We start from the raw sequence: 26,982 nt of genomic DNA on the forward strand, positions 1-26,982 counted from the left end.
TAGGTGTGTGATAGATCACATACAAAAAAACTACCTAGTAAAATGAATGTGTGTATCATATATACCTTATGCTCAATGTAACAAACCAAACAATATACAATGTATATTTTAGTCGCAACTTAGGTCTTGCAAGAGTCAGAAGAAGGACCTCCAATGCAGGCTACGATTAAAAACTTCCAAGTCCTTCTAAAAAAACTGATCTCCAGTAGGTATCTCCAATAGCAGTGTGAAACTACAGTTTTTTGACTTGCTCCTTTTCTAATCTGTTGTCCATTTCTGTTGTGATGTCTGGGAGCCATAAACAAACATATTGTTCCCAGGTTTCAAAAAGCATGTTTCTAAACTGCATCAGCTGCAAGCAGAATGTGATGTTCTCTACTGCCATCACACTGCAAGGAGTATCTAGTTCCTCTCACTTTCAGACTTCTCTTGCCATGTTAAATGTGGAAGTCTTAGGTCTCCAAACCAGACTTGTTCCAAAGGGCACCTGCATGGTGATACTTCAAAGCCTGCAACTAAGAGGCGCACGCAAAACCTTTCCTGTTTCACATGCTTGAAATTCTTTATTGGAGTGTTTGCACAAAGGTGCTTTGAGTGCAAAATTAAATTCTTGGTGCTTTATGAACGCTAGATTCAAAATTATCCACTAGTTTAGTAACTGTCAGTCCCACCAGACCTGTTGTCATAATGCTCAACATGAGTGAGTTGCACTGTATCTCTCAGAAATATTGTTTTTCTTTGTATTTGGTCTTTAGAGGAAATAGTATTGGTAACTTTCCAGTGGAGAGTTAGGATACAATAAACTCGTCAGGTGGCTTCCTAGATTCTGGAGCTTGTTGTCTTACTGAAGCTGTCTTTCCAGTGCTGCGCTTGTCAACACCCTCAAGATGTGGTATTTTAACATTATTCTTAAGGGAAGTTGCATTCTTCTAAAGGAGTCTTGCTCACTATAGATATGCCACTAGGAGCAAGCTGCTACTCCGTAGCCCACCTCACAGAGGAACATAAAGCATCTGTTGCGATAAAGCCTTTGTTCTGATACTTAAGGCAAATCCATTTAGTGTCTTTAGCTGCCATTAACCTGCTGATGAAAAACATCCTTGAAAATCAAATTAATATAGTTGAAGTTTACATTAAAACTGCAGCATGATGCAAAACCAACAGTGTCCCCTGAATTGGGTGTATCTCTTGATGCAGCAATGAAACACAAGACTGATACAAAGCAAAATATTAGAAAGAATTTCTTTAAGCTATAGTAGGGGTTTTTGTGTTTAGCAGTAACTTGTGATTAATTGGTTCAGTGTACTTTTAGAGGCAAAATTATTGGAGGGAAAAACACAGGCAAAAGAGGAGAAAAACTTACTGAAAAGTAATACGAACAATAAAATACAGACTATTGATACCTAGAAACAGTTTCATGGCAGAGTGGAGCATGTGATGAGTCACCATCTCTGGAGGTATTTAAAAGATGTGTGGATGTGGTGCTTAGGGTCATGGTGTAGTGGTGGACTTGGCAGTGCTAGGTTAATGGCTGGACTTGATGATCTTAAAGGTCTTTTCCAACCTGAACAATTCTATGATTCTATGGTAACAGGAATTTCTATTCTGCTTTCCTTAGATAGCCACAAGCAGCTGCTAAGGTCTACAAGGGCAAAAGAGTACAGCTAGTTTGACCCATGACCCCTCATTGTCACATGTTTTCCTGTCCTGGTTCCAGTGCTCACAAGAGCACAGGACTGCTTTCAATAGATAACCCTCTACCTGGCAAAATAGCTCCTTTGCTGCTACAGAAAGTTGGTGATCACCTGTTTTGTTTTTTTTTTTTTTTGTCTGTTACTCTCCAAAGAATCATATGCTTTTTACCTGGCAGCCTTTCTTTCATATGTAAGCCTTTACATGGCTGGGCTCCCATCAGTCTTGCTGATTATGTGATGCTTTTTGAGGGTCCTGATGTATTTTCATAGCAGCTTCAATATGGGGTTGATCCATTTAATTGCAAATGACATTTGGGGGGGAGCATGGGGGAAGAAGGTGGCTAACTTTAATTTCTTTTACTGTGTATCCTATTTAGTTGGATAGTTGGTTGATTCTGTGTTTCTTGCTATGTGTTGTATTAAGCACGAAAATTTCTGGAACTCCACTGTTTCTAATACACTTTAATCTCTAGTTAGTAAAGGAAGTGACATTTATTTTCATTTGTAATTGCTTGCTTTTTATCCTCTTTTTTTTTTAAATAGATGGAAAAATTGGTGGATTCGTGGAATTCTCACTCTAGCTATGATTTCTGTGTTTTTTCTGATCATATACCTGGGATCATTTATGCTGATGCTTCTGGTAAGTCTGTTTAAATACATTCTGCCATGCAAGAGTTACTTGATCTTTTCATTCATTGTGCCTAAGACAGCTGGAAGCAAACTGCACAGACAATTCAGAGCAGTTTGTCTCTTATTTGTGTAAATATAAATACTTTTGAAAAACGCTGGACAGATTCACAACTGGGCCTTGTAGATTAAGGACTTCTTATGTAGTGTAATTATTTTTTTTTTTAATTAGGAATTAAAGTAACTCTAAGAAGTTGAACAATTGTTACCTTGAAGTTTACTAAACTACTGTCATCCATTTCCTTGTCCAGTTCTCATCACCTACCTTTGAGGTTTGTTTAAAAAAAAAAAACAAAACCAAAACAAAACCCAAAACCAAAAAAACCCAAAGACCCAAGAGTTTAATTTTTGAGGCTGAGGAAAGCAGGCAGCTCTGATCTGCTGTCTGTGACCAGCACTGAAAGCCTTTCCTCAGGCATGCTCCATTAATTCCCTACTTCTCTACGGGGCTGCCTTGTAGCCTTGGGTTTATCTGGTAGAATGGAGCTAGATCCCTTTCCAAGGTACAGAGATAAAGTGCATTTTTAGTTCATGAAGTGAAATAATAACAATAACAATATTCATACACACTGTGTACCTGGTCAGCCTTTACTGCTTCTTTCCATCATTTTTATTGCTGGTATTTTTATTGAATACTGGTTTAACTATCTTTCCCAGTCATGGCAAGTAACAGGCAGGGATGTGGCTTCTAAAACACTGAAATTGGTACTTCTGGGTAACTGCTTTCATTTTTGACTCTAAGTTTGTTTAACTGTCAAAATGTGCTTTTACTTTTTTCATGGTCTCCTATGAAACACCTTTTGGATTGTATTCATAGAATTATTTAGGTTGGAAAAGACCTTTAAGATCATCGAGTCCAACCGTAAACCTAACACTACCAAGACCACCACTATACCATGTCCCTAAGCACCTCATCCAAACGTCTTTTAAATACCTCCAGGGATGGCGACTCAACCACTTCCCTGGGCAGCCTGTTCCAGTACTTGATAACCCTTTCAGTGAAGAATTTTTTCCTAATATCCAATCTAAACCTCCCCTGGTGCAACTTGAGGCCGTTTCCTCTCATCCTATCACTTGTTACTTGGGAGAAGAGACTGACCCCCACCTCACTACAACCTCCTTTCAGGTAGTTGTAGAGAGCGATAAGGTCTCCCCTGAGCCCTCTTTTCTCCAGGCTAAACTACCCCAGTTCCCTCAGCCACTCCTCATAAGACTTGTGCTGTGGACCCTTCACCAGCTTCGTTGGTCTTTGGACATGCTCCAGCACCTCAATGTCTCTCTTGTAGTGAGGGGCCCAACACTGAACACAGTATTTGAGGTGTGGCCTCACCAGTGCTGAGTACAGGGGGACAATCACTTCCCTAGTCCTGCTGGCCACACTATTTCTGATACAAGCCAGGATGCTATTGGCCTTCTTGGCCACCTGGGCACACTGCCAGCTCATATTCAGCCAGCTGTCGACCAACACTTCCAGGTCCTTTTCTGCCTGGCAGCTTTCCAGCCACTCTTCCCCAAGCCTGTAACGTTGCATGGGGTTTTCATGATGCAAGCAGGACCTTGCACTTAGCCTTGTTGAACCTCATACAATTGGCCTTGACCCATCGATCCAGCCTGTCCAGATCCCTCTGTCAAGCCTTCCTACCCTCAGGCAGATCAACACTCCCACCCAACTTGGTGTTGTCTGCAAACTTACTGAGGGTGCACTCGATCCCCTCATCCAGATCATTGATAAAGATATTAAACAGAACTGGCCCCAACACAGAGCCCTGGGGAACACCACTTGTGGCTGTCCGCCAACTGGGTTTAACTCCATTCACCACAACTCTTTGGGCCTGGCCATCCAGACAGTTTTTTACCCAGCAAAGAGTACACCTCTCCAAGCCATGAGCAGCCAGTTTCTCCAGGAGAATGCTGTGGGAAACAGTGTCAAAGGCTTTACTAAACTCCAGGTAAACAATGTTCACAGCCTTTCCCTCATCCACTAAGTGGATCACATTGTCATAGAAGGAGATCAGGTTAGTCAAGCAGGACCTGCCTTTCATAAACCCCTGCTGACTGGGCCTGATCACCTGGTTGTCCTGCACGTGCCACGTGATTGCACTCAAGATGATCTGCACCAAGGTCAGACTGACAGGCCTGTAGTTCCCTGGATCGTCCTTCTGGCTCTCCTTGTAGATGGGTGTCACATTTGCTAACCTCCAGTCAACTGGGACCTTCCCCGGTTAGCCAGGAATGCTGGTAAATGATGGAAAGGGGCTTGGTGAGCACTTCTGCCAGTTCCTTCAGTACTCTCGGGTGGATCTCATCAGGCCACATAGACTTGTGTGTGTCTAAGTGGTGTAGCAGGTCACTATCCATTTCCCCTTGGCTTATGGGGGCTTCATTCTGCTCCCTGTCCCTGTCTTCCAGCTCAGGGGGCTGGGTACCCTGAGAACAACTGGTCTTACTATTAAAGACTGAGGCAAAGAAGGCATTAAGTACCTCAGCCTTTTCCTCATCCTTTGTCACTATGTTTCCCCCCACATCCAATAAAGAATGGAGATTCTTCTTAGTCATCCTTTTGCTGCTAATGAATTTATAGAAACATTTTTTTTAAATTGTCTTTTATGGCAGTAGCCAGATTAATTTCTAGTTGGGCTTTGGCCCTTCTAGTTTTCTCCCTGCATAACGTCACGACATCCTTGTAGTCCTCCTGAGTTGCCTGCTCCTTCTTCCAAAGGTCATAAACTCCTTTTTTTTTTTTTCCCCTGTATTGTCTTGAGAGACTGGAATGCTGTTTCACCAGTATTATGGTCTGCATTACAGTCTCTACATCTGAATTAGTCTGGTTTATATTTCCTGTTTTCAGGTGAATGACATAACATTGTTTCATTGGTGGAGGATTTTCTTTTGTGTGTGTGAAGAAAAACAAAAAAGGCCCCTTTAAAGTGAAGGTCATTGTAGAGAGGTATTTTTTTCACAATCCTTCCTTTAGTAGTCTGTTACACTTGAGAATTATGATAACGAATAAAAAGGAACTAATCAATTTGCAGAGCGATTCAGTATATTCATGGTATACTCTGAGATTGCAATAATGGGCAAAGCTATCAAGAAATGAACCAAAAAGTAATTAAAGTTAGTATAGAATTGGAATAGTGTTCTTCCTCTGTTGTACCATAAAGCAAAAACTCTGTCTTCTAATATAGTAAATGGTTCATAAAGTTGGCAATTGAGACTACATAAAAAGAAGAATGGAGGGAAAAAACAGTTTTGTTCATGAATTATTTCATTTCACTGGAATCAGATAGCTTACATTTAAACAAGAATTGTTGTGCTAAAACCAAATCTTATGTTGTGCTAAAACCAAACCAATATTGAGACTGAAAATGCCTAGAGACTTGTAGGAAGGGTAATGCAGTGAAGTTTGGAGGACAAGCCCTGAGACTGCTCTAAAAAATTGGGAGACATGTTTTACATTTGCCTGCTACTAAGGCAACAGGCACAAGTTTCCATGCCTTTGGACCCCAGTGTCCTTTTCCACCGTAAGGTGCAATCCTTTAATGTTGCTCTTGCGTATAGCATTTAAGTTTTATAACGTAGGCCAAGCAGAAGGAAGACCACAAGATAGGGGAGCTTCAAAATTAACTCACTGAGGTGGTGTAAGACAGTTTAAAACAGTGTTCACATGTTGAGCGAGATAAAATTTGTTCATGAATGCAGGTGCCAAGAGAATACTGCAAAGCCTAGCATGCCAACATGCGCAATTGGTATGGGTAGGTTCTCACTCCTGCCTCTGCATGGGATTACTGATGACCTATGTTTGGCAATACTTGATATCTAGGCAGGGCGGTCTGCTTGGTGACTGTGGGTTAGACAAAACTGGCAGAGAGTCCTTTGGAGCCCCAAGACTGACAGGACGTACTACCAGACTTGCATGGGCAAGCACTGAAGTAGTGAGATCAGCAAAACAAAATGAAGGCTGTGGAGGGTGTGGCATTCAGACCTGGGTTAGACGGGCTTTGCTTCTAATCATCAATGCTAATTGCCCTTAATGAGACACTTGCAAGTGGAAGACCTGGGTGTCCAAGTTGTGTTGCACAGCTAGTTTTTTCCATTGGGCCTAGAAAATATTTCTTAAACTAAATTTAAAGATAAAACTTAGCCAAAAGAAATAGAAGAGACTTCTTTACAGGAAGTACTTTTGACCTGCTGCTGCTAAACTGTTTTAATGAAGAAAAGTCAGGAGCTTTCCCTTGTTTCACGAGCATATTCTTGCAGCTAGCTGTTGTGGTTTAACCCAGCAGGCAGCTAAACACCACACGGCCACTCGCTCACTCCCCCACAGCGGGATGGGCGAGAGAATTGGAAAAAAGGTAGAACTCGTGCGCTGAGATAAAGACAATTTAATAGGACAGAAAAGAAAGGGAAAATAATAATAATGATAAAAGAACATACAAAACAAGTGATGCACAATGCAATTGCTCACCACCCGCTGACCGATGCCCAGCCAGCTCCCAAGCAGTGGCTGCACCCCCCCGGCCAACTCCCCCCATTTTTTTTGTTCAGCATGATGTCATATGGTATGGAATATCTCTTTGGTCAGTTTGGGTCAGCTGTCCTGGCTGTGTCCCCTCCCAGCTTCTCGTGCACCTCCAGCCTCCTTGCTGGCAGGGCAGTATGAGAAGTTGAAAAGTCCTTGACTTAGTGTAAGCACTGCTCAGCAACAACTAAAACATCGGTGTGTTATCAACATTATTCTCATGCTAAATCCAAAACACAGCACTATACCAGCTACTAGGAAGAAAATTAACTCTATCTCAGCTGAAACCAGGATGCTAGCCCACTGTGTTTTTTCTCAGCATGCCTAGTGGTTTTGAGGTTTTGGGGGGGGGGTTAAATGGAGCTTTAGTTTTCCTTGGGCTTCCTTTGAAGCTGTCTGTTTTCTGTGTGGAATTTGAATGCAGAATAATTTTTCCCCTTAATGCAGGTTGCAGTACTACTTACTGCCTTTAAGAAACAACTGCAGCATATTTACATAGTTTTTTATTTCTCTTATTTTAGGTCTTAAGCATCCAAGTGAAGTGTTACCATGAAATCATTACTATAGGTTACAGAGTCTACCACTCGTATGATTTACCATGGTTTAGATCCCTCAGCTGGTGAGTAGCAAGCAAGAACATGAATAAGTAGGGACATGAAACTTAAATCTTCATGTTCTTCATATCCTGTCACGGTGGAATGATAGCTTTGTAGGTCAAGTGTGGACGTAAAACTTGACATCTGTCTCTGATACAGGATTCTGTAGTTGTCTTCCACCTATGAACTTGGACAAGTCAGTTGGCCTACTACAACTTTTTTCCTTGTTATAAATATGTATATATAAACACATATATGTATGCATGCATATATGCTTTAAGTCAGAATTGAGCATGTGTAAGCTATCTAAAAATGTGCATAGCCAAATAATCACCTGATATGTATTACCTGAACTGCTTTGATTTTTTTTTTTTTTTTTTTTTGCAGCTGTTAACCTTATGCAAGAAATAAATAGAACAGGTACCTTAAAGGGTCCTCTTTACACACACAGAGAATTAAAATAATAACATACAAGTTTTAAATCCTCTCCAATCATGCACTTAATCACAGGACTGCATAAATATAGTGTTGGGCGATCTTCTGAAAGCCAAAAGATGAGATTAATTTTTCTGGCAAATCCCGGATACTTGTGACAATGTCCATCTTATATGGGCTGGATAGAACTGGGGAAATCAACTCTTCTTCTAGGTTCTGGGAGGAAAAATAAAGGCTTTTGATTAGAGTCAGCATTATGGGAAGCTGATGGGCACATGTAGTCTCTAAGGTGCTTAAGGACATAATTCTTCAGACATGACCTATGTTGTGTTGTTTTGGTTTTGTGTTGGGTTTGGTTTTTTAAGGAACTGAAATATCTAGGTTATTCCCTGTCTCTTGTCCCATTGCTTCTTCACTTCTAGAAGCAACTTTACTGCATAACATGGTAGATTCCTGCTGTCGGCTCTTCTGTAAATGCTAAGCAGTTCCCTTCTGGTCACTCCTGGATTATCCAGGGGACTGATCTATTGTCTGCTTTATTCCATGGCTTCTGGATCTACAGCTAGAGCAGACTCATACATGAATGATTCTGCAGTCTTGCCAAAATTTTTAGAGGAGGAGATGTGCTCTCTACCACTTAGTCTACTTTTGCAGTTGACCACCATCACTTTCATATGTGGAGCTCAAAATCAACTCCTCTGCATTGCCACACTAGTTAACATCAAAGCTCCTTTCAGTCCAACATCTTGCCACTGAGACTAAGTATTAAGACATTTTAATGAGATGAGAGAATCCTGTTAGTAGTCTGAACATCAACTATTTGGCTTATTTAGAGATGTGAAGCCTTGCAAAGCGAGCGTTAACATCTATTGGGGGGAAGAGAATGAGTACTGATCGCTCTGAGACTATCCAGAGATCCAGTCTTGAATCACAAGTTTTTATCTTCTGTGGCTGACTTTGTAAATAAGCCAAAGAGTATGTTGCCTGGAGAGGTGCATCTCTTAGTGGTTTTGGATTTGCTATTTGTTGGTTTTTACTGAGTGCTGCCTTGGCATTTGACGATCCCATTGTGACCTAACGCTAGAAAGCTGAGTAACTGAACTTGTATGAAAACCTGTGACAGAATTACTTGCATGCTGACTGTTTTGACTGAAAGGAATTTCTTTGAAGATCCTTCAAAAAGAGATGGCTGAAGGTGACATTTCACCTCAGTTGAACCTTGAGTCAGTTGAACCTTGACATAGTAGCACAAAATTGTTTTGAAAAAGTTGTAGTAATAGCTGCATTTACTAGTTAGTTGATGGATTTAACCCTGTAAGATTATTGCTCAGTCAAGAAAGCTAAAAGGCAAAGTGCGTGGGGGAGTGGAGGAGGAGGTGCAGCAGTAACTCTTTCAGACGAGAATCTTCAGGCCAGATGGTAAAAGTGTAGTTACATTCAGATCCTCAAGCCCCATGTCAGATTCACTGTCCTATAACATCAGAGGATTCGTTATGCAAGTACCTTTTTTCCTGTTTGTAAGTCAGAAATCACAAAATACCTGTATTAGGATACAGGAAAAGAATATGCAGAATTGCTTGTATCAATATTGATGATAGCAGATACTTGTTCTGTACCTTTAGAATATCTGAAAAGGACTTGCCTAGGTGTGGAGTATTCAATACTGTAGTTAAGGATGAAATGAATTTTCCAACTGTATCCTGCAAAATGTGTTTGTTTTTCTAGTGCAGTTGCTTTAGAAGAAGTAAATGACACCAACCCAGAAGTATAAGATGGGATTTATACTTGAATTTTATTTTTATCATGTCTTTTCTACCCTTTTGGTTTTCCTTTTGTGTGGGTTTTTTTGTTGTGTTTATTTATTTGGTTTTTTTTAAGAATAACACTTATATATATATTACCTTGTTAAAATAACTGCTAGCTGTTGTATGTTGTAGGTACTTTTTGCTGTGTGTGAACTACTTCTTTTATGGAGAGACTGTAGCTGATTACTTCGCTACATTTGTTCAGAGAAGAGAACAGCTTCAATTCCTAATTCGTTACCACAGATTTATATCTTTTGCACTCTATTTAACAGGTGAGTGTAGGAAATTGCAAAAATGAAAGAACTTTGTGCTGCATTTGTTTCTGTGCTTATTTCTTTAAAAAAAAAAATTGCTCCCCAGCTTTATGCACTTTGAGTTTCTTTTTCCTTTTGATGTTTGAGGAAATTAGGTGTTCGCAGTTCCATTTTTCCTGTGAAAAGATGAATATAAATTTTGCATTCACTGAGAAGAAGAAAGCAGCCTAAACAAGTAGATGATCTTGAGAAAGCTGAGCTAATAGCGCTCAAGAGAAGTTGGCATGAATTAATTTTGATCGCTGAAGGAACTGGGGCTCAGTACCTGAATACATGAACACTATTTTGTCAGCCTGTGGAGATGACTTGTATATGTAATTGTTGTGCTGGGTTGATGCGTTATTGTGCAAGTGTTCTGCTAGGTCTACAGCAATAAAATTTACCAATATATTTTAAACTGATTATTCAAAATGCCTGAGGCTTTATTTTGTCTGCAAGATATTCACATGCTTGCCTCATGGATAGATTTTCCTCCCTATCCAAAGAAAGACTTTTAACAAGCCTCTTGTCTAGGAAGAAGAGACATAAGCTGGCAGTCTTTTGGGTTATTGCTTTGTGCACATGTAAATATTAGTCCACAGTGTTTTCAGCAATGCAGTTAATATTACTTTAGCCTAAAATTAAATCAACTGAAGACTCAGGTTGGCCTAAGGGACGAGAGACTGCTGTGCTATGAATACTTGTAAAATATATTAAGAAACCTGATCTACATGATGAACTGACAGTCTGTCTACCATTAAATTTTTTTTTTAACCAGATAAAAATTCTACTCAGTGCTTAGATTGCAAACTTGAAACCAGCTTTGCAAGAATTGGCCTTTTTCAGCTGGTTTTAGCTTGAGGAAAGTAACTTAACTAATGCCTCATGACTGCTGATGGGTGGTGAGGGGAGAGATGAGACAAGCCAGTCATGAGCAAAAGCAGGAGGCAGAGTGTAGCAGAGCCCCTTGGTGGCCATCACATTGGGGTTGTGGGGTCACTGAGGGGCTGTCCCCAGGGTTAAGGGTCTTTCGAGGGCCTCTGACCCCTGCTGGCACAGCAAGTTGCCCTAGGGGAGAAGAGGTGCTCTGTTAGCTACCCAGAACGTTTCTTTCAGTCAGCTGAATTCTCCAGCACCTGCACTTCACGCTTGCATTGCATGCAGCTGTATGCCTGTCTGGGGGAAAGGGGTAAGCTGGTCTTTTCCTTTCAATTATTTCTGTTAATTATTCAAAACCAGCTTGTCGACCTGGCTTTTAAGTGGTTTTTAAAGGTGATGGTCTCCTCCCCTAAAAATTGATGTCTGCGATGGGACCTTATAAGTAATGAAATGGATGCTCTTTACTGATGTTAACTAAATCTTGTGCTCTAATGAGAATAATTCTATATGTACACTTAACTGAATACAATCAAATGCTCCTATCAGCAGAGGGATTAAAAGCTGCTTCAAGGGGAGAGAGTTACTGGTATACCACCATTCAGTGTAATTAAATATAAGATGGTACAAACTACACTTGCTTTGTTTTACAGGCTTCTGCATGTTTGTTTTGAGTTTAGTGAAGAAACATTATCGTCTGCAGTTTTACATGGTGTGTATTACCCACTTTGCTGTGGTCGCTCACGTTATGAATGTCACTAGAAACAGTCATGTCCCTATGTTCATAAAATAGCTTGGAAGAGGGGTGTGGAAAATGTGCTTAAACCAACAGTAACATGAAATCAAGTGATATTGGGCTGATCGGTATCTGTTCACCTTGCAGCTTATTATTATTATATCATGGGATGTGGCCTTTCGGTCAATACAAGCAGTCATGGGTGAGGCCTTGTGCATATACAACATGATACGTTTCCCTTAGCGATAGGCTGATATGAAAGAGATTCCTGGAGAAAGGGGCGTGCATCTCCCTCCCAGGTCTGAAGCCAAATAGTTCAGCATAGCATGGGAAGTGGTTCTTGTGACTCAAGTGTTACTTTGTAGAGGCCCCACTGAAGTACTATGAAGGGAACTTGATCTTAACCCCTTTGTGAAAGATTTATTCTGTGACACTTAACAGCAGTTCTGGTCTTCTGCTCTGCTGTGCCTCAATAGATCATTAATCTATTAAAAGAAACCAGTGTTCCCATCTCTTGTATTTGTCCACCTAATAAACAGCATAGTAGCTAACCAAGAGCATGAACCTTTTTTGTATATGTATCTTATAGGTTGAAAACTAATTTTGTAACATCACAGGTAAAAAAAAAAAAAAAAAAAGAAGAAAAACCCACCCAAAACCAAACCCCAAAACCCCCCACTATACAGGATCAATTAGAAGCAACAGTAAAACAGTAATGTAGTACAGCTCCTGTCTTTAAAGAACTTGACCAGTCAGGGCATTGCGCAACCTTAAAGATTTCCTAAAGCTCCAGAGATGCAGTTAACCCCTCTGTTTCCACAGTGCTTTAGGCAGCACTTTACCATTAAGGATCCCTAATTCTAGACTAGGACTTAGTTGAGCCCTGTATGAGCATGTAAAAAAATCTTTTACTCAAAGAAATTTACCCTGTTTGTGGGAGAACTTGCCAGATAGGGAGATGCAGCTTTTCTGGCAGAGGTGGTCTTTATCTTCTAATCTGCAAAAAAAGTCCTCATCTTCAGATTGGCACAAGGTAGATATATTACTTTTGCATGATTTTTTTTCCTTTTTCCCCTTCTGGAAAGAAGGCAGAAAAAATACAGTGTTGGTCATATGACTTGGTGCCTGCCCAGAAAACATTAAGGTGTGACTACCTAAGAATTGCAGTAAAACGGAGGGCAATTGTGTATCCACTGTGTAGCAACACAGTGTTTGGACAGACAAGGAGAGTAGCCATTTGGTTTTAGGTGGTGTTCCAATATCACTGTACAAATACTAAAAACTTTGCTGCAGAGATGTTTTAATTAACCAGCAGGTAGTATTTTCAGAAACCTTAGTCAGTTCTTGCATCCCCCCTTTCAGCCTTCTTGAGTTGTCTTAACTGGAAGTAGATGCTGGCTGCCATAGGAAAACACATGTGATAAGAGAATTAAAGAAGTAGGACATTCCAAGTGTTAAATCGCCCAGACATTTAGAGTGATTAAATTTGGTGTTTCATGGAAAAACTACCGGTTCTTGATTTAAAAGTTTTTGGAAAATAAAATCTGTTGTAGAATCTTTACCAGTAAAATGTTTGGAAACCACTTTGTTGTACACTAGCACTACAGAATAAATACCAAGTATGTACTGAATACTGAGGAAATTCCTCAATACTGAGGAAAATGACTGTTTAAATGACCATGCGCATAAAAATTAACACTTTGTTTTTGCTAATCCTGAGAATTTTCATGTTTCATAAGAGGACTGGTATTCTGTTATGAGAGATATCCACATCTGTGTAACATGACTCTTTCATGAGTAGTTCATTGCCATTTTAGTGTTACAGTTCTAACATGTCTGTTATATGTATATACAGAATATCACATTGCTTACATTTCTTTGCTGCTTTCATGCTGAAGGTGTATGTCTTATTAAATCAGATGTTAAACTGCATGTTAAAAAATTCTGTGTGGAGGTAAGTGATGGGGAAACCTGTTAAAGTTTCAGTACTTGCTTCAGAAAGCCAGCTAACTTGTGATATACTGTATGCACACATCTCTTGCATTATCACTAGAACTGGTCTTTCCTGTGAGCTCCTAAGTAGCTCCTTTAGCTGACACGCCAGTATTTATCAAGGTGTACAGATCGGTGTTTTCACTAACTGTTGTGTTGTTGCATTGTTAACAGTTCGCATGGACTCATGTCACTTTGCTGATCACTGTAACTCAATCTCATCTTGTCATCCAAAATCTCTTTGAAGGCATGATCTGGTAAGGGGACAGTAATAAACTGATTTGTAACTCTGTTGTGTTGAAAGGTTGGTTCTTTTACATAGATCTGGTTAGGGAATAATCGTGGGAACAGTTAAAGCAGCACAAATTAAAGGAGCATTAATGTCTAGTTGGAAGGGGAGTTGGAGGAATTGGGAGTGATGAGGTGAAGGATACAGGAGAGGAAGCAGAAACCTCTCTAACTAGACTGGCAGCCACAAGTATGATAGTTTTGAACAACCACTTCATTTACTTGCAAGGAATAGGATTGCTTGCATGCCTGGTTAAATAGTTTCCATAGCATTTTGCTGAATGGATGAATATCCAGCAATTATTTTTCAGTTACTTGGGAGCTTCAGGTTGCTCAGAGCTATTGAACTTGGACCATTCAATTTGGAATCCCCAATCTGGCCGCCTTCCCTGCTGCCTTCCCTGTTCAGATAAATTCAGATTACTTAAAATATTTTAAGAGTTTAAATCTTCGATATTGTTGGGTCATCTTAATGCCCCATTTCCAGCAACATATTAAATTCTGATGATGCAGTTAAACTCAATTACTTAAAACTGCTCCTCAAAGAGAGGGTGTGTTTCCCACCCCCCACTTCTTTAGGGACAGGGTAAATTACAAATTGAGAAAGAAGGAAGAAGCACTTGGAAGATCATTTATGTTCTTCCAAGGACATAATTCTGCATGTTCTACTTTTTCTTTTCCTGATATATGTACAACTGGGGAGATTATTGCAGAAAAGATGTGCTCATACTTAGAAAGAAAACACAAAGCCTTTGACAAAGTTTGTATAAACAAATTCTTTTGACAGTGATCATGTTCATGTGTCAAAAACTGAACCTAGTTGCCTTGCTAGCCTACTATTTCTTATTTCCACTGGTGCTAGGCAATTTGGCAGATGGTCACAAAATCTGACTTTTAGCTTATTAATACATCCCTGCTTTGAAAAGGGAAAAAAAAGAGGTTAACAGGCTTGAGTAACAAATTCAGATGCTGTCTGCATGCAAAGAACACTTAGAAAGCTAACACAGGCTGCTGCAAACTGACAAGAGAAAAAAAGTAAAACTTTTTTTTTTTTTTAAATTTAGGTATCATTAAACTTTACAAGGAGTTTGCTTGCTTTGATGTTACCAATAACATTAACATGTTTATATATGTTGATTTCTTCTTAACTGTGGTACCAGTCTTCAAGCCTGATGAGGAAAAAGCCAGCCTGTTCATGTTTTAAGCTCATGCACCAAAATCGTGTTTTAACCTGAACTAACATGGATCTGTAATAGTCTTGATTGGCTGAAGACTAAAACCAGTATAGCTAAATATGCTGCTCATGGGGGAACTAGGTGAACACGTTATGAAACATAATTCCTTCTAAATACTACAGAAACTTTTCCCAGAAAGAAATGCTGCTGTTTCAATTTCTGTCCTGTGTTTAGGTTTGGGCAGCTTTTCTTTTTCTTCATGAAACTTTTGATGTCTCTCTCTAGGTTTCTGGTTCCAATTTCAAGTGTTATCTGCAATGATATTACCGCTTACATTTTTGGATTCTTCTTTGGCAGAACTCCATTAATTAAGGTATGTACTTAGGCACTTCCTCAGTACAAGCTTTTACAATTTATAGCATTTTTGACAGTTGTTCAAAAACATGTTCATGGAAAAAAATACTTTCCGTTGTACTGCATGATACACATCTTTGCTAAAAAAACAAATTGACTATCCTTTTTCTGAAGATTTGTAAGTGGAAACTGGGATTAATGTAAATGTAATATTGACATTACAGTATAATACAGTTCGAGCCTATTGCATCATCATTTAGAATCGCTTCCTTTTCAGATTTCATATGCAGCTTTAACTGCATGCTTACTGTACAGAAACTGTAATTTGAAGTAAGCCATATATAGAATAGGTCATATATACCTATTCCTCATCTGGTCTCGTTGACGTAGCACTGAGAAGGGCTCAAGTAGTAATCTTCCTATTCCGGTAGGATATGCAAGACCCCGCAGAAAGCCAGAAATTATTATTTTCATGATGTTGCCATGTTAACTTTTGGGTATTTAGTTGGTTCTGCTATTAAATTGCTCCTAAATTGAAAACATGATAGAATTTGATGAAGAAAATAGCTTGCTACGCTGGTCTCTCTAGGCCTGCAGTTATTTGCTGTATTAGTTTGCTAGTCTGTATGTAGGAAGCTAGTGTCTTCTGAGGAGCATCCCCAGCAGTAGTTGTCTAACACCCAGGCTCCTGTCACTGTCTAAATGTGCACTTGCTAGCAGAGGTCTCCAGCAGAGCCATAGCATGCTCATGCAGGTTTCCAAGTCTTCTGCTTGAAGGAGCTCAGCTGCTTAGTCAGGGTCAGCTGTGGCCAGAGGCAGGCAGCTGCCTCCAGACAGCAGCAGCATATGGGAAGGGAGTTCTCCGTTCCCTCAAGCTGCTCAGTGGCACCAACCAAACTGTGGCACTTTCCCTCCTAGGGCCTAGGACAGGTCCTAGCCATACTCCTCTATTTATTGCATTCAGTGGCTGCAGCTGCTGACATTCAGTATTTCACACATACCTTTGAAAAAACAAGTAGGAGCTTAATTTTCATGAAGTCCAGAAATAGAGTAAAAAAGGGTTCAGTGATGCAACTGAGGAGGCTAACGCTATGTCTTTTGTGCCTAGCTGTCTCCCAAGAAGACCTGGGAAGGGTTCATTGGAGGCTTCTTTTCCACAGTTGTATTTGGATTTTTTGTAAGTAACCACAGGACTTTCTTTGTATAGGTTCAGTCTTCAACTTCTTGTTTTTACTTGAAGTAAAATTACTGTCAAATTTGTTAATCTCAAACTGCTGAAAGCCTAAGAGTTAGGGGTTTTTTTGGCTAGAGAATTCTGCCAATTCATAACTAGCTGGAAAGGCTAGGCAAGGCTTGCACCTCTCCTGAATAGGTTATACTGACCATTTTTGCCATTACTGTTACTATATCTGGAATTGTTTTATCTATTAGTTGCATCCCTATTTTGGAAATTGAAGTTTATTGATAGCCTTATTTATGATTTGTAAAGTAGTACTTTTGTATTATGTACTTTATAATGACATTTCTCCTGAGAAGCAGTTTACATTGACAATATGCATAGAAGATAATAACAGCATACAGTAACTGTTCTGATAAGTAATTTATCACCAAGGTCAGCAGAACTCATAACTGCCAAACTTAGTAGAAGTGATAGTTCAAGTTTTAATGGAGAAGTGAACTGCAAAGAAATGATGAGTGGCTAACGTTTTGGGATTTTATAATGCAGAAACATCCAGTAGATATGAATCTGAGAGATATGAAAAGGAAAATAAGTTGGTAAATCATCACTAAGCGCATTGAATGTCCACATTTGTCTGCCTCGTTGAGGCATTCTCCAACTTAAACAGGCCGATTTTACTCCATTCTGGGTCTCTTTGTTATTAAAAAGATATTCATTATCCTCAACTTGTGATGACAAAGCCATCCATTACAGTATGATTTTTGACTGTAACAACAAATGTCTATTTCAGGAGTCCTTGTTTTGCTTTTCAGTTTTCCTATTTTTTGGCTCAGCATCAGTACTTTGTCTGCCCCGTGGAATATAACAGTGAAACCAACAGATTTGTGACAGAGTGTGAACCTTCAGAGCTCTTTCAGATGAAGAAGTACTCTGTGCCACCATTGCTTCAGGCTGTGTTGGGATGGGTAAGGAAAAAACCCAAGGCTTTTGTTAAAATTGAAATAGTACTTCCCAGCTTGAACAGTTTTCTAAACCTTTTTAGAAATGTATATGATTGCTGGTAAGGCTCAAAGGGCAAGAACTGAATCAATACCATGAGCCTCTCTGTCGCTCAGATGGGGGAGGTGGTCACTCAAGCAGAATTGAAAGGCATTGCTGGAGTCACCCGAGGAAACCCGCCTGTGTTCTTGTGGCCTGTATTCTCTTTGTGCTGGAAATGGATATCACTTAAGCATTTTGAAGACAAACCTATTTTTGAAGAGCAACCTTTAAATTTTTGTGGAAAGCAGGCAAAGGCTTGTTATGGCCCAAATTAGTAGCAAGCTTAAGTAATTTTGTAGAACTTCATTCCGTTTTCAGCTAGTGTGTAACTGCTGTTAGGATTGGACTTGTACTTTCTTCACCACATAGCATCTTGTGCACTAGTGCTATTACTTCTGTGCTGAGTGAAAAAGGAGTACCAGTAATAGTTCCATGTAATGTAGTCACCGACCCTTTTCCTCACAACCAGCCTGCAAATTCTTTTAAGCGAGCTGTTGTATCTTTAGCTGTCAGGAAATGGGTCATCAGTTATCCTACTATACAAAGCAGTGCTTCCGAAGTCACAGGCTCCAGAGGCACTCCAACAGGAAGAGAATACCAAATAGAAACAAAGCAGTTTGTCATCATCTTTCCTTTAGGGCAAAGAGTAGGTGACTGGGGTAAATGCAGAACAAGTGGGTTCTGCAGCACTCCCCTACCCTGTGCAGTGGCTCCGCACAGAGAGTGAGTGCACAGCACTAGGGAAGGCAGTGGGCTTTACCTGTGATTACATGGGTGGAACACTGAAGGAGAAAAGTTCATGTGGTTACAAGAAGAAAGCACAAACTGGAAACTGTAGCAACCAAACCTAAGACTAAAAGTAATTAATGGCTACAGTTGGTACTTAGAAGTAAGATTACACCTAGAAGAAGCTCTGATATTTTCATACTAAATGAACGTACTGTTGCTTCAGGGACTGTGGGGTTGATTGCAAATTCAATAAGCATTTTTCTGCACAAAAACATAATGTGGACGGAGCAGAGGGCAATCTTACTGTGTCCAGCTATATTGTGTATTTTGGTAAAGGGCAAGGAGATGCGAATGCCCAGCTCTGTGCCAGTTTAATAGAGAACTATCAGTTAACCCTTAAAAGAGACGGTAGTTCCACGTGCACTTCTGGAGTACTGTTGCCAGGCTCTAACAAGCCTTTCGAGGAGAGAATTAGTTTTAGCACTCTTTATAGAAAGTCAAATTGAATCTACTTGTTTGGGCAATGGCCTGTTTTTTGGTTTTCCCTCTGTTACTCAATTCCTGATGTTCGCTCTCAGAAATATGACCAGATGTTATGTTTGGAAGACATTTTGCTTGGTGTGAAAAGATGTCAAGCCTTGTGTTCTCCCAACAAAATTGACTTAATAATTCCAACTCATAAACTTTTCTGTTTGACCAACTGAATAGTTTAGCCTAAAAGAAAGATGTCTTAAGATAAAGGCACAAAGTAGTCAAGAAGTTAATTGGTGTTGGCCAGCTGTGATGCAAATCAGAAACACAAGGTACAAGATTTTTCAGCTACAGATGGTGTTTACCAAGGCTTGCCAGGTGAGGTGTGCTCTGCTCTCAGGGATGAGGCCAACATAGTGTTCCCTCAAAGGCTGGAGCTTCTCCCATTGACTTGAAAGTGCTCAAAGCTAAGTTAAAAAACCAAACCAAAACAAAAAAAAAAAACCCAAAACCCAGAAAACCCAAACAAACCAAAAGACCCCAATCAAAAAAAAACGAACAAACCCAAAACACCCCAACTAACAAAAAAAAAAACCCCTTTTTTCTAATCTGTGTCAGGAAGGAAAACAGGTACCTGTTGCCAATGAAGTCTCTCCTATCTGTAAGAACTTGAACGGATCAAAACAAATTTAAAGTCTGTGAACAGGCTGAGGGGAACAATATCTGTTTAAATGCAACCCAAAAAGTATTAATGGGGGTAAACCTTCTATCTCCCATTATTGCTGTATGTACACAAAGGTGTACATGGTGTATGGTGGACTAGTGCAAAATTCATATCTCTCTTGTGAGAGCACTTTAAAGAAGTGACAGTGAATTGCATGAAGGTGACAAGTTTGTGGAGAGCATTGGGCCATTTACTAGAGCAATACTAGGAATATGTGGAAAGCTCCTTTGTTTACAGGAAATGGAGCTGGAAGAGTGGAGCCAGGAAAGACTAGAGTGTCCCATCGTATGTTGTGGAATTAGTAGTTATATTCCTTATGATCAGCTAAGGGATTAACTGAAAACCACATCATGTGTTAAAGTTAACTGCTCTAGCAACCCCGGATACTTCATCCTGTTCACATGACCAGACTTTTCAGCAGCTTTCTACAGTGTGTCTACTTTTCCTTTCTTTACAGTATTACTTTGTGTCAGGAAAACTGGAGCTTTGTGGAAATTTGCCGTCTAACAGCCCCATTTTAAAATATTTAAGCTTAAAATGCCTACAATCAAACATATTGAAATACAGTGCTAATTATTTTTCTTGTAGGAAGCGGTGAATATGTACCCATTTCAGATGCACAGCATTGCACTGGCAACATTTGCCTCATTAATTGGGCCATTTGGAGGATTCTTCGCCAGTGGATTTAAAAGAGCTTTCAAAATCAAGGTGCGTAATGACTCCTGTAAGCTGGTTTTGTTTTGTTTTTCTCTTTGAATTAGATAAATTGGTGGGGTGGGTTTGGGTGTTTTTAATCATTCATTATAGTACCTAGTGTTTCTACTACAGTGCGATGATGTTTGAGCTGTTTTTTAGCATAGGCAGCAGTACTTAGTTTTATCAGATATATGTATGTGTTATTCTTAAAACTTTGCGTAATCAACATGTGACTTTAGCATTGGAAATCTAAGTATAATTTGGTTTCATATTTTGGTTGATAATTACTCTTCCACTTCCAAGTCATGTTGCAGAAGTGGTTTAGACAAGCAAGATGTGAGATAATATACTTGACATGAAAGGCAATCTGTAGATGCCTAAGAAGCACCGGCAGTGGTTTACCCTTCAGATTTGTGGCTGGCTGTGTTTTACCAATAGTATTTGTGTTGTACACAGATGCTGATGTGTCAGGTTGACCAAAGCACGAGATGTTTGGCTGCCTTTGCCAATACAGTGCTGCCTTGTAACAAGAGTGTGTATTGGCAAATGATGTGACGTGCTAACCTCTGTTTATTGCAAGGTGTGCGCTGTCGCTTGTGGCAGTGTTGTCCCTGGCTGGTATTAAGTGGCAGGAGGAGTATGGGAAGAGGGCAGCCCCAAATTTTCTCCCGACCTTCTTTATGTCTTGGTAGGACTGCTGTAATTGTTACCCTGTTGCTTGTTGTTGTTTTTGTTTTTGTTCCCTGTGTCCACCAGTTTTGGCATGTGCTTAGCACAGAAGCATATAAACCTCTCTGTTTGTGCTGAACTCCCATACATGTGCTTGTACTTTCCTCTCTTTCTTATGCCGGTCTGAGCAGCTTGTCCGGCACTTTGCTAGCTACAGCCTTGTGCGCTGTCGTACCTGTACGTCCAGGTAGCAAAAGACTGTTTGTGTGAAGAAAGGCTTTTGAGGGAAAAAAATGTATCTGAAAAGCAGCACTTAAAGTAGAACATTAAAAAGTAGATTTTTTTAAATACTTCTGGGCCCCAAGGTGGTGACCAAAGGACTGTTGGGAAGACAAGGATATTGTGGAATTGTTACTGAAGGCAGTGCGTAGGTTGGGTTAGACTCTCCATGCTTGCCAAGGGCTGGAGTGGCCGCGGCACAGGACTGGTTTAACTTGCTGGCAGTCACCCCACATGGCTAAGGTCAGGGTTTTCACCCAGTGAGTACATAAGTGAGTGTGGCTGACGAAAAGGATATATGAGGATAGTTTGTCTGATAAAGCTGTTCTACAGACAAGATCGGATAACACAAAGGTAGTGTATTGAGCTTTGTTTGCATCAGAAATATTTTTTTTTAGGTAATGATAATTTTTTCACTACAGGGTTTTTTGATTCTGTTAAATATATTTGTATTGTATGCGCTCATTATGGTTTTTAACTATGGTTACCAAGAACCCAGTGAAAAAAACAGCAGGTGAATGGGCAATATGACTTGCAACGCCAGTGTTAGACAGTGGAAAGAGTCCTCAGGTTACTGCTTCTCTTGTAGCAAATATATGTTCCCTGGTAACAAGTGCTTTAGCAGCAGCTACCAGTAGAGGATAAAGCAATGAAAGTATTAAAGAGGAGAATTAGATTTGGCAGAGGCAAGAAACGACAGCCGTTAGCTTAAGAGGCTTGCTACAAAATGAAGTATGTATAGGCACACAAGTGTACTCAGTACTGGCAAACCTGCACCTGACCTACCGCTGTCCTCTTGTGTGATACTGTGGACAAGTTGCTTCATCTCTTCTTTTTCTTCTCACCCCTTGACTCACCTTTGCAGTTAAAAACTTTAGCAAAGGAGGCTCTTGCTAACTTTTGGCTCAGTGCAGTCTTAACGTGCTGCTGTCAAGTGATATATCATTAGTGTGTTTCATCAGAATCACTGACCATGATTTTTTTTATTTATTTTTTTCTCCCCCCTTCACACCCAAAAGGATTTCGCAGACACGATCCCTGGGCATGGTGGGATAATGGATCGCTTTGATTGTCAGTACTTGATGGCCACTTTTGTTCATGTCTACATCACCAGTTTCATAAGGTATGGGCTTTTTACAATAATAACTACTTAAGCTTGCATAGGAGCTGTACCATAGTTACTTTATACAAGTTATGTTCTGCACTGTTAGCATAGTGGAGATTGAAGGTTTCTAAATCTGATTTATGCAATTATTTCAAATACAGAACTATTAAGAAAACACGTCACTGCCTAGGATTTGTCAGGTTCAAGCTATGCCTTAATGTTTCTGTGACTGCTGTTGGAGGTAACCTGTGTACCCTAAATACCAGAAAGTTTTGTGTAGCAGCCTCTTAGAAGTTTTACTAGAATTTACTGATTACAGGGAAGCATGAGGATGGGGTTTTGGGCAGAAGGATTGCTGCAGCATCTGCTTTCCCTGTGTGGCTCCTGAAAAGCCTGTAGGTTGAGAGACTGCAGTTCTTCCTATCAGTTTCAGTATTTCTGTCGCTTGACTTGGGATTTTCTGCTTAAGAAGAAAACACTATGGTTAAAGAGAGGAGACAACTTCTTAAAAATACTACTTATCTTCCTAAAAATACTACTTATCTTCCCTGAACCACACCAGCTTTCAAGAATAAATCATGGGAATGACAATTCCAAGGGGCAGGGGGGTATCAAGAGGCTGTAGGTGTCCAAACTGATACATGCCCTTAGTTTTGTAAATGCATGTGGCTAAATAATTATTAAATACCTAATCAGCAGCAGATTCTTTGCCTTGTATTTGGTCCATCTTAGAAGCAGACTGTAAATAAGTGACTAGCTAAAAATGAGGCTGTTATTTAGAAAAGCTTGGTTTAATTTGCGGTTTTCTTTACCGACTTGTCCAACTTTCCATTTAGTTCAATAGTACACAGGTTATCTGGCAACAGATACTAAACTAAAAAAAAATCTGTTGATTAAAAATGTTGATTACAGTGATTAAGGATGAATCAGTGAATCTTATTTGTCATAAGCCTTCTTAATATCCCCATTTGACAGCAAATACAAGAAATGCTTTTTAGTTTCTGTTCAGATTGAGCTAAGGAGTATGCTTTGCCAGTAATGCTCACCCATGCATCCTGAGGAGATAGACTGGGAGAAATCCATAACTTGGTGTCCCCAAAAAAGAGAAGGCATTGTTTGCGCAGCAAGAGGAAAATCGAAAGCTGTCGAAAAGTTTCTTTAGAGCTGCTGCTCACAAAAAAAATTTTATTTTTTCATTGACAGGGGTCCAAATCCCAGCAAATTACTGAAACAGCTGTTGATACTTCAGCCTGAGCAACAACTAAGTGTGTATAAAACCCTTAAATCTCACCTCGTCGAAAAAGGGGTCCTGCAGCCATCTCTGAGAGGGTAGTTTGTCAAAATGGAGGACTAGACGAAACCTCCATTTATAAGAAGCCTATGGAAAAGCGTTGCAAATGTGCATATAGATAATAGCTAAAGGAAGAGTAGTTTCTGGTCTGGAAGAGGTGAATGTTTCCTGAAATGAATGTGAATGCTATGACTTCCTGTTAGGACACAGATCTCTTACTCCTAAAATAATTAAAATGCTTGCAAAGTAACAGTACACATGCTGTATATTTTAGTTCCCAAAGTGGATGGCAGCAGTCTTCCTTCAGCACCCAGCCTGACAGGCTTTGTATTTAACAAAAAAAATAAAATTCACCATTAGTTTTTAATGAGTTATTTAATATTGTATATCTTAGCAACACTTTTCTGGTCTCCAGTGGTTACTGAAGCCTAAACAGGTGAGGCAGGTGGACACTTTTATGTAGCCCAATGCTGAAATTACAATTGGCCAGAAAATACTTGTTAGCCTGGTCAAAGAGGTACTTATAGCCTGCTGTATCAGACTGCCTGTATTTACTAAATCACTATGAAGGTTAAGCTTAGCTCTGTTTTTAATTAAACAGTTTTCTTATGAAACTATTTCATGCTTTCAAGAGAAAAGTACCTTTACTGAAGTATAGCTGGGCTGTTTGGACTGTGGAGCTGCTATTTTTTTCGTTAATGTTACAGATTATAAACAAGCGTCTACATCCAAGAGTAGAGGTTACCTGAGAAAATGGGATTCTCCAACCCAGTAAACAGACTGGGGAGAATCTGGAGTTTAAGCCCTTGGTTTCCACAGCCTGATCAGTGTCCGAAGACAGTAATTCAAGCCTTATTCCCTGTGCCTCTTAACTACTGTGTAGAATGGGGGTATTTCCTTCTTTTTAAAAGCACTTTGAGATCCTGAGTAAAAAGCAAAGTTTAAGTGCTGTTTTATTAATGTGTTACTCAGTGAAGGCAGAAACTTTTATCTCATGAATGTGCACAGTGCAAGACAGGATGCATGGTTCTTCTGCTGTGTGTTATTATTTATTAAGATCCTCAAGCAATCTTGGGTAACCACATAGGTGTTTGAATGGAGAATTTTTATAGAAAGCAGCTATTCTGTAGACTTAGTGAGAAAGCTGATGCTCTGTAATTCTCAATCCTACCTGTTTTCTAACTTTTTTCATCATGTGACATGTCTTGATGCAAATAAGAATATAAACTTTTTTTGAAATGACAAAAATCACTCCTGTACAAACAGAAAGCACAAATGCCAATTTTGTTTTGGTATACTGTAACGTGATACAATTTAATTTTTCCAAGTAATTGTAAGTAAGTTTCTCCTGTGGTGAACATACTGATGCCACATATATGTGTGTTATATATATATAAAATATTAAAAGGTGTGTGTGTGTATATATATATTAAAGGTGAAAATTTTAAATGGTTGGTGCTACTTGAGGATAAAACCATGGAGAAAATCACTAGGGTGGGTGATTTTCAGACTGCTTCAGACTGCTTTTTGTTGAACACCATGCGGCTGAGACCACTGTGCACTCTGTTTTGCGCTTAGGCCATGGTAGCGTGTGTACAGCTTGTGTATGGAAAAGCACCCCTGTACATGGCTATGAAACAAAATCCAGGTCTAAAGTAATTCCTGTTCATGTCAGGTATTTGACAGAACTAAATTATGTCTGACCTGGAGATTGCAGTACTGTATTGAAGGAACATTCCCAGAGGTGAAAAATGTCGCCAGCTGCTTGTCTGTCAGTGGCCGTGCAACTTGACTTATTAATTGGAGGGGACTGAATTTCAGCCCTTCCACTGGAAGGGCAGCATAGCCTGAGGTTAAAAGGTAGCACAGACAGGGAGTGGGACATGTGGAAAGGTGCTTTAAAAAGAGGGGAAGGGAAAATGAGAGGGCGACCAAAGTAGCATACCTGGAAAAGTAACTTTTAGATGAGGCTTTGGTTATGTACGGGACTTTGGTAGCTACTTATGAAAAAACACAGCTGTACTGGAGCTGGTATATCTTCATCCTGGGTATTTAAAAAGAAAAAGTTAAAAATTTAGAAGTTGTATATGGAATACATATATATATATATATAAAGGTAATTGTTACTTTGGAAACTTGAACTTTGTAGTGTAATTTTATAGCTTGTATAATAAGGAAGTTAAAATATATTTTAGCATTTAATACAACAGCATTTGAAATTAATTGCTATTTGCACAATAGAAAGTTTGACACTGCGATTCTGCTGTTCAATGTTAAAATGAAGAAGGTATCACTTGTGAACTCACTCATCAATTTTCTGCAGAGAGTAATAGCTTCCTGCTGGCTTAGGCTTGGTGTAAATAAAGCTCAGCAGGACCTGTCACTGTGAAGTGACAACTATACTTGCTTACTATGAAGTGCATTTACCCCACTTGTTATTTGTTAGTTCAAGCATTGCAACATGATCAACAGGAAAGTTTAACTTTTTACACCAGTGATTCTTTTCACTTGCACTTTTGTTCCAAGTTGCTATAATTACCTGTTGAGCAAAAAAAATGTATATTATGTAAATATTGTAAATGGTATGAGCATATAATGTCTGTTTTAGTTTGACTGTTTCAATCTTTCATTGAAGCAGGCATTATTAAAAAAAGAAAAAAAAACAACAAAACCAAACAAAAACCAAACAAAAATAAAACTGGGACAGAAATCCTCCTGTCTTGTATTTCCTATAGCATGCACAGTGGGTGGAGATTTCTTAACAAGAATTTATATTCCTTTATATTATTTCTTAAAGTTGTGTTCTTAATAGCAAAGCCTGCTATTAATTTCCTACCTTTTGCCCCTCAAGACTTCAGGCCGTCCCTGACTTGCTGCAGGCAACTTGTACAATGTGCCTCATCTCTAAAGACATGCAAACTTGCCATCTTTTCCAAAAGGTCCTCACTTCAACATCGTGTGCTTTTCCCCCCGAGTGGATGGTGGATGGTGCACAGTGTGCAATGCAGCATGGCTACTGCAGTTACCTGGAGCTGACAGAATGGAAAAGCGATGCTTTTATTGTCCTCTGCAAGTACTTCCCTCCATGTAGGAAATACTGCTGCCTGTGGCCTCTAGTGAGGACCAGTGAGATGCTGGAAGAGGCTGCCATAGGCATCAAGGCCTGATCCTGCCTTTCTTGGTTCTCCCCATGGTTCACAACCAGTAAGAGAGGTCACTCACTTAGGCTAGACCAAACAACCAGAAGTGCTGCGGTGAGTGCAGCGCTTGCTCAACAGGCGAGCTCTATTCGTAGGGGCACTTCTTGGGATGGCCAGGTGGGACTTTCTCTGGTGTTAGGACCCCCG

General features: G+C 39.8%; 1 protein-coding gene across 1 annotated transcript in view; it reads left to right on the forward strand.

Annotated features, from left to right (window-relative positions):
* The window catches only part of CDS1 (CDP-diacylglycerol synthase 1), a 32,888-nt gene extending 9,211 nt beyond the window's left edge, over positions 1-23,677 (forward strand). The window contains exons 3-13 of the mRNA XM_072862233.1: positions 2,238-2,334; positions 7,422-7,519; positions 9,869-10,008; positions 11,559-11,617; positions 13,808-13,890; positions 15,382-15,469; positions 16,559-16,627; positions 17,443-17,595; positions 20,184-20,303; positions 22,259-22,362; positions 23,548-23,677. Of these exons, the coding sequence (XP_072718334.1) occupies positions 2,238-2,334; positions 7,422-7,519; positions 9,869-10,008; positions 11,559-11,617; positions 13,808-13,890; positions 15,382-15,469; positions 16,559-16,627; positions 17,443-17,595; positions 20,184-20,303; positions 22,259-22,362; positions 23,548-23,677 (1,141 nt within the window). The remainder of the gene's footprint in view (positions 1-2,237; positions 2,335-7,421; positions 7,520-9,868; positions 10,009-11,558; positions 11,618-13,807; positions 13,891-15,381; positions 15,470-16,558; positions 16,628-17,442; positions 17,596-20,183; positions 20,304-22,258; positions 22,363-23,547) is intronic.
* Positions 23,678-26,982: the final 3,305 nt, after the last annotated feature.

Source organism: Ciconia boyciana, chromosome 5 (genome assembly GCF_034638445.1).
Source record: "Ciconia boyciana chromosome 5, ASM3463844v1, whole genome shotgun sequence".
NCBI lineage: Eukaryota > Metazoa > Chordata > Aves > Ciconiiformes > Ciconiidae > Ciconia > Ciconia boyciana.